The sequence below is a fragment of the Akebia trifoliata genome, chromosome 3, assembly GCF_017979445.1.
Source record: "Akebia trifoliata isolate Shusen 1 chromosome 3, ASM1797944v1, whole genome shotgun sequence".
Lineage (NCBI taxonomy): Eukaryota > Viridiplantae > Streptophyta > Magnoliopsida > Ranunculales > Lardizabalaceae > Akebia > Akebia trifoliata.
The window spans coordinates 47,445,171-47,459,883 of NC_141377.1; the positions used below are offsets into that span (position 1 = coordinate 47,445,171).

The window sequence follows — 14,713 nt, forward strand, 5'->3', positions numbered from 1 at the left end:
AAAGTAGCGAATCGAGTATTATACATTTTCGTCCACGTTTTATGATCTTTTTACAAGACGAAGACTGAGATAGAGTGTACGGTTGGATTTCCTGGTTCGATATTTTTTGTGAGAGTTTTTCTTTCAAATCACAAAATTCATGAATGAGGGTAATTTTGTAATTTTACTGATGCTCTTACTACACGCGCTCTCAATCCAGTGAGAGCAAAAAGTCCCTTGGCAAAAAAAAAAAATTTCATTCTTGGTGGGACCCACTGACAGACACACATTACCAAAACGACTGAGGCGCGATGGACGGCGTTTCTTTTCTGGACTCTCTGGGGGTGGAAAATCTGACAAAATAGTTGTCAAATATGGATGACATCTAAGCTGGATGTATAGGACCTGGCAAGCCACTAAAACCTTCGACCAATGTGTGTGGTGGTACCCTATTTTGTGAGTACAAGTCGCCCTATGCGGCAAAGTCAGCAACATTTAAATTACGATGAAAAGTATTCCTTTATTTTCGTCAAATACACGTGGGATTAGCTGTGTTTTAGTAGAAAAAAATGATGTTCCCACGGCAATGATCCAAGTAAATCCTCTAACAGGAGACCAAGATCATTCAAGTGAGGGACGGACGTCCCAAGAATTCAATGCTTACAACTGTACAGAAAGCATACTTTTGGAAAAAAAAAAAAAAAAAACTTTGAAAAAGGCTAACCCATGTTAAAATTCCCTCCTTTTAATTGCACGTGATTCTCCAACGAAGTATCCAAAGGTGGCATTAAGATGTACTTCATATTTCTGATGTGGAGGTGCGCACATACCATAGTGTCTATGATTATGTGCATATTTCCATGTCAAAAATATGAGAATCGTAATAAATTCCATTGTCACCATAGCATTACACTATCTCAAATATTTGTGAAAAAATGAGGATGAAAACTAAATATAAATAGTCATGTGTCATGTTACAAAGAGTGCTCTACCAAATTTTTTAAGTAACCTGCTTACTTCAAAGTTATACTCAGACGACTCTATACCATGTCGAGAAGATAGTGCAAATTACTCTTACATATACAATGATAAAAGTGGTTGACATGATATACGGTATTGATACTACTCTATGGGAATGCTTAATATATTGAAGTGATCAACTTGTTGGGATAGATAACTAGAAGGCGGCATGCGATCTGACACAATGACATCTTTCCTAATAATATAAGCAAATGACAATATACCCAATGAAATATTGATACATACTTATCTAGTCATGTGTCAACTCTCAAGAGTACAAAATTGATTAAAAGAATTACAATGCACCTAAGTGTTTCAAAACTATAAAGGAGATTTATTCAAAGGAAAAGATAGGCAATCTTCCTTTCTAAGGAGTATAGGCTTTGTTGGAATTTCCACTAAATTAAATGTTAGATTATTTTCGCAAAATCCTATTAGAGAGGTAATTTAACTTTACCTAGTAGTTTTATGGTGATTTTATCCCTGTGTTACTGAATTCCCTCCTACTAGGGCCAATTGTGACCTAGTATGAAGCAAATCCATTTATGGCTTGAATCGGACTTAGCTCCATGGAAACAATTGTTTTGGTCAACATCAAAGAGGCCCCATGTCTGGGGTTTTTGTCAATTTTAGAAATACTCCTGTGCATTCCAAATTGATGATATGCGGCGTTGACTTAATTATACTTCTTTAAGATTAACATTAACTTAAATGATCTAAATGCCATCTACGAAAGTATCTCTACAAACTAGGTTCATTCTAAAGCAACGAACCACAAGGCACAAAATTGAATTCAAATTAAACAGATCGACAAACTAAGTAACATACATTCATCCCCATCCCTCAACATTTTAGCAAATATTTGAGATATTGTGTTTCAATAACATATTCCTCGACCTCAATCTTCTAAAATAAGTTACTAAAAGAAAATCTTTTTTTTTTATTCCTCCCAATGGAACTTTCATCTTCATGTTTATCTTCAAACTTAACAAACACACACACACACACTCTCTCTCTCTCTCTCTCTATTTCTTTTCACATCCCAATAATTTGTATATTATTTGGAGATTAGGTTAAACAGCTTAAAACTAATTTGTCCTTGAGGATGAAGGGTTTAAAAAAGATAGATTTTTGGAAATATATATATACATATAGCTTTCTGATTGTAGATGAGGATTGAGGGTATTTAAGTCATTTTTCATTAATCTCGCATAGAAGAAAAAGGAACACATGGAGTGTCAAATATTCACCAAATGGAGAGATGTAAGGTAATTTTGTCATTTAATAGTTTCCCCAAAATAGTTACTTTTTGGCTTTTTCAAAGCCCCAGGGAATCCAAAGCCCTCTTGTTCTGTTTTAGGTGGTGCTCCTCGCATTTTTTCAGTTAAAAGAAAACAAAAAAGATGCAAAATTTGTAAGACGATCAAATGCCCGTGTCCCTGTGATACCCTAAATCTCATGAGAAAACGCCAAGATATGTTTCGTATATAAAGCAGTCTTTGAAATTTGACTTGACTGCTTTTTTCTGCCATAGGTTTGCAAAAATGACAAAATTCGTTGAGAGATATATCAAACTAACTCCTCTTGATTTGTTTTTAATTTAATTTAGACCTTTTTATATAAATTTATAATATAGATTTTCTTTGCTTTATTTAAAAAATTAAATTGTTTTAGCTTGTAAATTAATTTATATTTAAAAAATAATAATCAAAATATCAAATTATTGGATGAAAATTTCAAAATCTTTACTAATTCTTTCACCTAGGATGTTGTATAAGCATAAATCAGGATCTCAAGATGACATCAAATTCGTCTTGAATATTGTCATCTCGAGGATTGTGTTCAAGAATTTAGAAAGTAATCTTGAACATTTGAAGACAAAGCACAAGATGTTATGCTCTGGCTTGGGAACCACAACAAACGTGAGTACAAGATAGGTTTGGATCCTTAAAAGATCATGATGAAAATTAAAGGGTTTGATCATGATCTTATTCAATCAAGAAATAAATCAAAGAAACGTGGAAGAAAGATGGAAAAAAAAAAAGTCATGATTTTTTTATGCCCCCTCTAACACACATCCCATGATGTGATACACAATTGTGCATCACCCATAAATATGTGCAATTGTGTATCTCAAGGAATCTATGGTTCTAACACATGCCACGTTATGAGACGTATGTGGGCGTGTGTTAGAGGGGGGCGTCAGAAAATGATTATTCAAAAATATAAAAAAATTAAAATTTTAAAATATAAATAAAAGTGAAATTGATTATTCCAATTTGGTTGTTTCAAGTTAAAAAATTGGACTATGAACCTAAGTTTTGCAGGTTTGATACCCAATGCTTAGCACACAATTTTACAAATTTTAATTGAGGGCATAATGGATCTCGAGGTGGAGGTGTAAGACATTTGCACCACATATATCTAGTTAGATAGCCTTTACATTAGGGTTGGCAACGAATCAATTTAGTATCGGATTAGTGCCACTCTGTTCCAATTCGATCCAAATGAATTAATGAATATGAGAATCGAATTCGATCAATTTCATTTCATTCTAAACCCGAAATCAATATGATCTGATTTGAACACATGCTTTATTTTCAAATTATCAATGTTTAAAAATATAAAATTTAACAAAAAAAAAATCTACTTTCTTACTGCAAATATAAAGAGAAATAAAAAAGATTAAAACGCTATATGTATTTATATGAAATTGAGAAAAAAAAAAAAAAAAAAACTATTGAAATATATTTGGATCAAATTGGAATAGATCCGAAATTATTTTGTATCTAAGATTTCAATCCAAATCCAAATTTTTTAATTTTTTTAGATCATATCGGATTGGACCAATTTGAATATCAAGTATATTTTGGATCATTACCAACCCTACTCTACATCAACCCCAAGGGGTTGGCCTAGTGGCAGGCTGACCTTGATAAGCTTCCCGAAAATGGTAGGTCAAGTGTTTGAAACCCCTAAACATTGAATTCCTTAGGGCCACCTTGTAGATTACGTTCCGAAAAAGAAGAAGAAGAAAAGATTATCCCTACATTGACAAATAAGACAAGTGATACTCTAAAATTGTTAAATCAACAAAAAGCTAACAATATTGTAAGAGAGAGTTTTTAAAAATAAACCTATTTAGAAGTGGTAGGTTGAAAAACGTGGAAAAATATGTTTGAAATGTTTAAATGCAAGTTTTTTGGATTTTACCTTTTTTTTTTTTTTTTTAATACAAGTGGTATTTAACCTATGGATTACCAGCTTAGTATTTAATAGTTATGTGTTACAGCAAATCCCTACAGTTATTGGCTCACGACTACTATACATTAGAATTGACTAATACTAAACGGCTTTCAAAAATATACGGAAAAACACTTCACGGACGTGGAATGGTTACATAACTATAGATTTTTTCTTCTCTTTTGTATCTTGAGAAAAATTCTATGGTTCCCTTCACATTCCATTGTCAGTTGAGTGTATATGAGTATTGTTTTAGTCAGTTTAGCCCATCAAATTAGAATTACAACGATAACAATGATTTTCTAATTATAAGTCTTCGCTCCATCAATACTCAGATGACATGCAACAGACATGGAATCATAGATTTTTTTTTTCTTTGAGATATTTAACTGTATATCCCCAGAAAATATGTGCAATCTGTATCTCAAAGAAAAAGATCAAATATCCGTGCCACCCGGTCCGAGTATTGACCGAGTGAGGCGTTCTTGTTCGAAATTCAGCACTCTTTTTTTTTTTTTTTTTTTTTAAAGGAAAAAAAAGAAAATGAAATACAGCTAGCCGTACGAGTCGGAAGAACTTGTGGTAATTCCTCCGTACATTATTTGAACTTTAGGGGTAATTTCGTCATTGACTTTTTTATATTTATTATATTTATTTATTAAATATGTGTTTCGAAACGAGAAAACCAATATCAGAGAGCGATGTTTTGGAGAGAGCTTCTCCAACAACGTCTCGCTTAGTCGCTTTAGTGGCACACTCGCACCTAACGCGAATATTTTAGCACAACCAACGACACCACCATCTCTCTCTCTATCTCTCTCTTCTTCCTTCCTTCCTTGCTACTCTGCAACTGAAGGAACAAGAAACAGAGAAAGAAGAAGAAAAAAAATAAATTAATCCTAAGTTATTAACACTTTGAACACCAGATCTCCATTTCTAAACTCGAAGAGCTTCATCTCTGCAACTTTGAATTTCTTCTCTTAGTTTTGCTCCAAAGTTTTCAACCTCTAAAACTGCATTTTTCCTTCTTTTTCAGGTATGGTCGATTCTCCATTGTTTTGGTCCCCTCTAACATCTATCTCTGTTTCATTTATTCTTTGTTTTCATCTCTCTATCTCCTTAGCAATCTTTCTATTCATGTTTGTCTGTAAAATGGAAATGTAGGCGCCTATCTTCTAAATTTCTGTTTGTGCTGTTCTTGCATCTCTCCTTCTAGTTGATCGGATTCTTCTATCCATATATTTGGACATTTTTATTTAGTTTTGGTTTCGTTTCTGTTCTTTTTCATTTCTAGTTCGATTCATTGGATGACTGGATGGAGATTGATGCAGAAACAAATGGAACTTTTTTTTTTCTTCTGTTTTTTTATTTTAATTTCTGTGATTGAAGCCTAGCTTTAACATCTGTGTTCATTAGTAAATTAATTTTTTTCCTACTCCTATCACTCTCACTATTGCTTACATTGTCTTCTTCACTTACTTTAGAATTTTAATTGACATTGCATCCAAGAGAAACCAATTTTGTGAGATTTAAGGTTAAAAAGCAAATTTTCCCCCTTTATGATTGTTATTTACAATGGATGATCATCTTCCATGATCAATGACTTCTTTAACAAGATCTTTGGATTTTGATTTGGTTGGACTTGTATCAAAGAGATGGCGATCTGGAAATCTGGAAATGATGTTCAACTTGATCTTACATTGGTGCCAAAACAGATTTAGAGCTGTTTCTGATAATGCATATATCACTCCTGTAAAGTTTTAGGATTATGGAATTTAATTTTCTGTAGATATATTGCTATTTATCTCTGTCTATCCCAAAGAGCATTTTTTTTCTCCTTAAATTTGTTTAATTTCTGTTTTTTAGGGGGGGTGTCTGTTTATGAGAGTCTGTTGGGTTATCAACTTTCATAACTTATTAGTGCTTATGAGTGGAAAAATAAATATTATTGTTGATTATTACTAATCATCTAGCAATTATTTCTGCTGCTGCCATGGCTGGTGGTATAGCTACCGGAAACAGAGGCAAACTATCTCAAAGAGTACACAAGTGGGATAATAATTGATGCTATTTCCCCGACAAATGTGGTGTCTTAGTTCAGTCTTTCTTCTACCATTGAGGATCTCAGTTTTTTGGTTTATGTTATGATATGTTATGTTTTTTTTTTTTTTCAAAGACACTTCCTTTTCAAAGAATTTTCTGTGCTGGAGACATGCTAAAAAAATTTGTTCAAACAAATATCAAATTATCCAAAGATTTTATTTTCAGCTATTACTTATATATTATCTGTAATTATACATCAGCTCATCTAACTGCATTCTTCACTTATCGGGAAAAAAAAAACACTATCTATACTCCTTTTTTTCTAGTACACTAAACATGAATTATATTTATCTAATTGTATCTCCAAGATATGGATTGATCGGCATATCGAGTACGTGGGGATCATTGTGTCCAACAGTTTTACCGAGTGTCTTACACAAACTCACGTGTTCATATCTTAGTTACATATGATAATACAGAATTTTAACAATGGATGATATCTTATCTCATGAGTATTATTTTCTGCAAATAATAATGTACGTAATGCATGCTTTATAAGATATTGTTGCTTTAAACAAATTCTTGCTGAGTGTGGATGCATTTCATGTATGATTTTTGGTGTGCGACATACTGACATTGGCACCCCCCTTGTTCATATGTAGAGCTTTTGTTGTCATTCTTGTTTCCCATGTTCAGTTCAGTTGATTTTTTTTCCCATTTGGAAATATATATAGATATAGACAATATGAAGAACTGAGTTTTGGATTATTGGCATTGAAAACTCATTTGGAATTGGCATCGAGAACTCATTGTCATATCACCAACTTATCAATATTGTATTGCAGGACAGTTGTGGCTTTTCTGTAATTTCACCAGTATTACTTTGTACCATGAAAACATTGCAAAGCATTTTAGCCAAATTTCTCTATTATATCTCGTCTCTCTCTCTCTCTTTTTTTTGTCTTTAGTTATTTTACTCTTATATACTTCATCTCCTTGACATTTTGTTTCACCTGACCATTGGTGTTGTTGCTCAACTAATATTTTCAGGGCATATAGTTCGAGATGGATCGCCGCAGTTGGCCTTGGAAGAAGAAATCATCTGACAAAACATCTGAGAAAACAGCGTCGGTGCCATATTCTACTGGTACCTCTTCGGCTTCAGCTGGATCTCAAGGGGATAAGGTCTGTTCATTGACATCTTGGGGTGGCATTTTTCTAAAAAATCCATTAATTTTTAGGATATAAAACTATTAGAATCCAAAAAATTTCTTTCATTGATCTTTGGAATATGAAAGTGAGTGCCACCCAAGGGAATCAGATCTGTTAATTGAAATTTTGACATGGAATTTTTCTAAAAATTCCTTTATGTCTTAGTATTTAAATATATTAGAATCCAAAATTTTCTTTAATGGATCTATAGAATATAAAAGATCCTCACCCCCGAACCATATGAAAGTTTAGAAAGCCCTCTGAGCTTTCCCTACAATATTGAACATTGACACATTTTGTTTATATAATAAGGCAGCTTCCACAGAAACAAGATTTTGATACTTTTTATGGAAACTTCCTCTCTTTTGCTAGTTGTTTGTTGTTCACATGGGTTTGAAATCAAAGGAGTAGTGCATGATAATGCTGGGGATTTATTGTTTACCTCTTAACTTTATGACTACTTGCTTGCCAGCATGGTTTTTTTACTGTGTCTAAGGCTGCAAAGAGTTGTTCAAGTTATTTTGATCAGCATTACTCTATAATTAGGTTCATAGATACATTTGGTAACAACTAAATTGTGAATCATGTGTGTCTGAGCTCGCAAGCTGAATCCAAATCTGGCATGATTCGCGGTGTCGGTTGGGGTGCCTTGAGAAGTTAACTTTTACCTAAATATGCAGTTAGAAGTTTGGTGCAACTTCTCTTTTGCATTTTGATTTGTTAATTGGTCTAATTGTTTTTTTGCCTGGATCTGCTTCTATCTATGGACAGGATAATTCCAAGAAAGTCAGTTATGTTCAAATTTCTGTGGAATCATATGCACATCTGACTGGATTGGAGGATGAAATTAAGGCACTGACTGATCAAGTTAAGACATTGAATGATGAAATTAATATTTTGAATGAAAAGCTGTCCTCAGCTCATTCCGAGATGACTACTAAGGATAATCTTGTAAAACAGCATACAAAAGTTGCTGAAGAAGCTGTCTCAGGTATAATCTCGGTGTTCTACTCCAACAACCAAAAATTGAAAAAGAAAAAAAAATCTTACCTTTTGCCATGTGCATTTTGCTAATTTTCTCATTTTAAGACACCTTTCTTTTACGATGATAAATAACTTATCATGATGAACATCCTTCTGCATTCAGTTAATTTTATAGGATATTTTAATCATATAGTTCTTCCGACTTAACTAAGAGTTCTTTATTTGACCTATGATAATTCTTCTGAGACTCGAGTCCCTATCTATATTTGCAGGATGGGAAAAGGCTGAAGCAGAAGCTTTGACATTGAAACATCAACTTGAATCTGTCACACTCTTGAAGCTGACTTCTGAAGATCGAGCATCACACCTTGATGGTGCTCTGAAAGAGTGCATGAGGCAGATACGTAATGTGAAAGAAGAACATGAAAAGAAATTAAATGAAATCATTCTTACCAAAAGTAAACAATGGGATAAAATCAAGCTTGAATTTGAAGCGAAGATAGTTGATTTAGATCAGGAACTCCTTAAGGCCTCGGCTGAAAATGCTGCATTCTCAAGGTCGTTGCAAGAACGTTCTAATAAACTAATGAAGATCAGCGAAGAAAAATCCGAAGCAGAGGCCGAGATTGAACTTTTAAAGACCAATATAGAATCATGTGAAAGGGAAATAAATTCACTTAAGTATGAGCTCCATGTAGTTTCCAAGGAGCTTGATATCCGAAATGAAGAAAAGAACATGAGTATGAGGTCTGCAGATGTCGCCAATAAGCAGCACTTAGAAGGTGTCAAGAAAATAGCCAAGTTGGAAGCAGAATGCCAAAGATTACGTGGCCTTGTTCGGAAGAAATTGCCTGGGCCTGCTGCATTGGCTCAAATGAAGCTTGAAGTTGAAAATTTGGGCCGGGATTATGGAGAAACCCGGCTGCGGAGGTCTCCTGGACCAAGTCCTGGTCCACAGCTGGCTCCACAACCTGAAATTTCCCATGGAAATGTCCACAAAGAGACTGAATTTCTCACGGCACGTTTATTCGTGATGGAGGAAGAAACAAAGTTGCTGAAAGAAGCCTTGGCAAAGCGTAACAGTGAACTTCAGGCTTCAAGAAACATGTGTGCTAAGACAACTAGCAACCTTCGAAGCTTAGAAGCACAGATGCAAGTACTGAATCAGCTAAAAAGAACAAATGTTGAAATACCTGTTGAAGGCTCCTTAAGTCAGCATGCAAGCAATCCACCAAGCTTGATCTCTGTGTCCGAAGATGGAATTGATGAGGAAGGAAGCTGTGCAGAGTCTTGGGCCACAGCATTGGTCTCTGAGGTCTCTCATTTCAAGAAGGAAAGGAATCTTAACAATGCTAACAAGGCCGACAATGCGAATCACTTGGAACTTATGGATGACTTTCTGGAGATGGAGAGATTGGCATGTTTATCAACTGAATCCAATGGTGCTGTCCCAATTTCAGGCAGTTTATCTGATAAGAGAACTGAAAATGAGGACCATCGGACGTCTCCGGATGCTGCAAAGGGTGGGTATCTCCCATCAGAACAGCAGCCAGACTTGGATCCATCAAATCTGGTTTCTCCTAATGAGGAGTTTTCAGATGCAAATCTTGAATCTAATATGAACGAAGTCCAATTATCAAAGCTTCGGTCAATAATTTCCATGATATTGGGATCTGAAACTAGGGATGCTGATATGGGAAAGATTTTGGTAGATATCAAACGTGCTGTACAAGATGTACAAGCCATTCTGCCTCAGCATTCTGTAAGTTGTATTTTTGAGAATACACATTCTCCATCTTGCCCTCAAGATATTGTGGAAACCACAGAGAGTCGGGTTTCTTTGACAAAAGATAGTAAACCAGGAACCCATACCAAGCTTATTATAGATCAAGAATTGACTATAGCTGTTTCTCAGATTCGTGATATTATCGTATCATTGGGGAAAGAAGCTATTGCAATCCAAGACACATCCCCTGATGGATGTGGGTTATGCCAAAACGTTGAGGAATTCTCTGGTTCTGTTGATAAAGTTTTTTGCGGCAAAATGAGTTTGGGAGACTTTGTTCTTGACCTTTCTCATGTTTTGGCCAAAGTCGGTGAACTGTGCATTAATTTGCTGGGTTACAAGGGCAATGAAGGAGAAACCAATAGTTCTGACTGCATAGACAAGGTGACGTTACTAGAAAAAAAGGTAGTTCAAGATGACTCATTGAGAGAAAGATGCCCTAATGGTTGTACTCCTATTTTTCAGTCTACATCTGATCCTGAGGTTCATCAAGAAGGAAGCTTAAGTCCAGGCTTTGATTTGAAGGTTGCATCATGCATATGCTCATTGGAAGGCTTGGAACAATTGAAATCTGAGAAAGATGGCATGGCGAGGGAGCTAGCCATATGTTCTGAAAATCTAGAGCACACAAAGTTTCAGTTAAAGGAAACTGAACAGCTTCTTGTAGAACTTAAATCACAGCTGGCATCTTCTAAAAAATCGAATGGCTTGGCAGAGACACAATTGAAATGCATGGCAGAATCTTACAAGTCACTTGAAACACGTGCAGAGGAGTTAAAAGCTGAAGTGAACCTTTTGCGTGCAAAAGCTGGGACTTTAGATAAGGAGCTTCAAGAGGAAAGGAAGAATCATCAGGACACTTTGGCCAAATGCAAAGATCTTCAAGAGCAGATTCAAAGGTTAGCCATAAAATGTCTATTGTGAATTACATTTAGTGACTCGTCCGAGACGATACAACTTCGCTGTGTTGACCATCAACCATGGTGACTTGATTTCAGTACTCATTGATTTTAACATGATCGGACTTGGCTGGTTCAATGTTGTTTAATTGATTTCAGGCATAGTCACTGATTTTAACTTAATTTCGGCCATGTTGACTCAATTTCAGTTCTCATTGATTTTAACATGATTGAACGTGCTAGTTCAGTGTTGTTCAATTGATACTCACATCCTTTCTTCCGACATTGCACTTGAGTGGTATTAACTTGATGTTTTCAACTTGTTTACAGTGCAGATATTGGTTTTCTAGAAATACTTTATCTATATATATAGTGGTATGCTCTGGTGTTTCATTGAGTGGGGTGTTGGTTTTGTCATTGACTTCTTTGTGCATGTCTCATTTTTGTGAAGGAATGAGAGCTGCTTGATGTCTTCATTATCATCAGCGCCTGAAGGCGACATCAAGTCCAAACAGGTGCGTACAATAATCAATCCCATCTTTACAGAAATCATCAATAGCATACACATTCTTTCACTTCCCATTTCAGAGTGCCTCGTAGATAAAGAAGAATTAGAGGCAAAGATGAGCTTACATGTCTCACGCTTAGTCCTCATAATGTTTATAAGCATGATTTATTTTTATCTTTTTCATATTTACCTAAAACTGGTCTTGGACTATTATGAATTTATGACTTATTAATCATACACAGAGAGAGATGATGTGTTTGGAATGCCTTTCAGAAGGCATGTTTCTTAGTTCATCCTTTCCCTGTAAAGCTATAGCATGTATGTGGTACAGGTTCACGTAAGATCGCTATTAGTAAGGAGGTAAAATTAAGTATGGGAACGGTTCTGAGGATTGCACGTGTCAATCTATGAAGAATTGGATTTATAGGTTTAGCTGTGTATTTATGTTATAATTTAGATATTCATTTGAAAAAAAGTAATAGTTTAGATAATTCTGTGAAAGAAGTTGTTCAACTTCATCTCTGAGAATAGCTCAGCAAATATTCTAATTAAAAAATAGGACCCATGTTTCATGTTTATATTATGTGTTTGTGCCAAGGAAGGGTTGGAACATTAGGCTTTGAGGATTGCACGTGCCAATCTATGAAGAATGGGATTTATAGGTTAAGTTATAATTTAGATATTCATTAAAAAAGAAGAAGTAATAATTCAGATAATTTGCAATGAAATAAGTTCTTCAAATTTCATCTCTGAGAATGGCTCAGCAAATATTCTAATTGGAAAATAGGACCCATGTTTTATGTTTATATTATGTTTTTGTTATACTGCTAATAAAGGGTTGGAAAATTAGATTTTCACCTCATGCATCAAGGTCTGTACCTCATGTTTCTAGAGATCATGCTTGTACATTTTTAGATATACTGGAATAAACTGGATCTCATTTATAACAGCATTGATTCAATCAGCAAAGATAAAATTCATGATCTATGGATAGTGGATAAAGAATCATTGTCAGTGCCTGATGGCTCTGTGAAAATGAATTTTCTATGTTTCGAGACTAAACGCGTGCATTGATTAGCGAATTCTTTAAAGAAAGGTGAAAAGTATATTTTCTATAAGAATAATGCTGAAGTGACCTCAAGATTGGACCTAACCTCGCACACCATGATGTGAAAGTGTATGGGAACTATCCTCGAGATACGAGGGAAAAAAGCATCTATAGTTCTTATCCACTTTCACGTCAAGATGTGTAATATGAGGTCCAATCTTGAGGTTACTCCAGCACGACTCTTTCTATAACCAATGAATCCATTTTATGAATAGGTGGAAAGTTGATTGATTAATATAATTTGTTCTAAACTGTTATGTTTATTGCGGTAGGACCTACTAAAACTTTAAACTGCTTGACTAAAATTTTTTTTTTAAATTTTCTTTTTTGTTATAATCTTCCCTCATTTAGGGTTGAAGCGACCCTTGTCTTGATGAGTTATTTTTTATTTATTTTATCATTGTAGGAAAGAGAGATAACGGCTGCAGCGGAGAAGTTAGCAGAATGTCAAGAGACCATATTTCTTCTAGGAAGGCAGTTGAAATCTTTGCGTCCTCCTTCGGAGCACACAGGGTCTTCATACAATGAGAGACATCAAATGACTTTGACAGAAGATGAACCAAGTGCTGGCCACTTGAACCCAGACATCAAGTGTCGATCACAAGATTTTGATAATGCTGAGATGGAGAATGCCGCATCTTCTAATGTGGCCAGAGTGGGTGGTGAATCCCCGTTATGTCAATCGGACACAGAAGTGAATTTGATCTCGAGATCACCAGTCAGCTCAAATCGCCCGAAACACAGGCCCAGCAAGTCATCCTCTTCATATTATGTATCATCACCGGATAAACATTCACGTGGTTTAAGCCGGTTCTTCTCTTCGAAAACAAAGACTGGCCATTAGGGATCTTCAATCTTGCATTGGTATCATTCTTCAATTGAAGAGGCCAATTAACATTCTTCAATTGTAGATGTGGAATTTGGACAGTTTCCGTTATAGCCTACTACTTATTTTGGGATGAAGGGAGCTGATCCGAGGTTCACGTCCATCAAAGCTGAGCTGAGCAGCAAGTAAATTTATTCCTGGTGTGTAAGATAGTGGTTCTTTGGTACAGATATGTGCATTGGAGATGTAAAGTTTTGTTGCATATAAACCTTCCCCTTTTTATCTCTAAAATTAATCGATTTTGGAGAGAAAAGGACTCCTTATTCATGATATCGGAATCATATTTGGGTGAGCTCAGCTAATATTTGTAACCTGATTTTGATGGGGATGGTGGCTCAAGGGGGTCGTTGGTAATTTGTGTTGGAAGGGATTTAACATTAGAGTAACTTAAAGGGTAGGGAGGGAAGAGAAGGAACCTTTCTCAGGTGCTCTTCTTATGGAGTTTAATCTGTCTTCGTTAAAAATAGAAAGAGTTAGAAATATGAACCCCATACCTAATGATTCCTTTACATTTTGTTATCGTTAATTGTACTTTATACCTTTTAATCTGTTGTTTGGTATCAAGGCAACAGATTTTGAGAGGGTGAAATAAAAAAAATTCAAAATTGATGCCAAGATCATAATTAATAATTTGGTTCCAACATTATCAAAGTATGAAGGAAGGGTTTTGATTCTAAAGTTGTGGTTTTACAACAAATATACAGGGCTGTCAAGCTGTCAATTTGGCCAGCCCATCCCACCCGAAAAAACAAGATTAAGGGCTTTGATCTTTAGCCCACTAAGGTATTGTCGGGCTCAAAATTTTCCTACCCATTAAATCTGGGCTGGTAAAGCTGAACAATGCCCATCTCAACCCACTACTATCTTGTATATCAGATATAATTAGAGAGTCGCACTGGATTGACCTCAAGATTATACCTCATATCTCACTTTCCTGATGTGGTATCTCCCTATATGGGTTAGAAGTTCCTGAGTGGACTGATTTTTTGTGATGATGATCACTATTGTGAGTAATGTCTTTATATTGTTGTCTTAAAAAGAAAAA

The 14,713-nt window shown here is 35.1% G+C and overlaps 1 protein-coding gene across 2 annotated transcripts; it reads left to right on the forward strand.

Moving 5' to 3' along the window:
- The first annotated feature begins 4,953 nt into the window (after positions 1 to 4,953).
- On the forward strand, positions 4,954 to 13,960 carry LOC147407479 (filament-like plant protein 4). Of its 2 annotated transcripts, XM_086436067.1 has the most exons (7): positions 4,954 to 5,278; positions 7,336 to 7,470; positions 8,269 to 8,488; positions 8,754 to 10,651; positions 10,733 to 11,166; positions 11,618 to 11,681; positions 13,189 to 13,960. In XM_086436067.1, the coding sequence occupies exons 2-7, from the start codon at positions 7,351 to 7,353 to the stop codon at positions 13,624 to 13,626; spliced, it is 3,174 nt and encodes a 1,057-aa protein (XP_086292193.1). In that variant the 5' UTR covers positions 4,954 to 5,278; positions 7,336 to 7,350; the 3' UTR covers positions 13,627 to 13,960. The 2 variants fall into 2 exon arrangements, with proteins under 2 accessions (XP_086292193.1, XP_086292192.1); XM_086436066.1 differs by having other exon boundaries at positions 4,955 to 5,278; positions 8,754 to 11,166.
- The last annotated feature ends 753 nt before the right edge of the window (positions 13,961 to 14,713 follow it).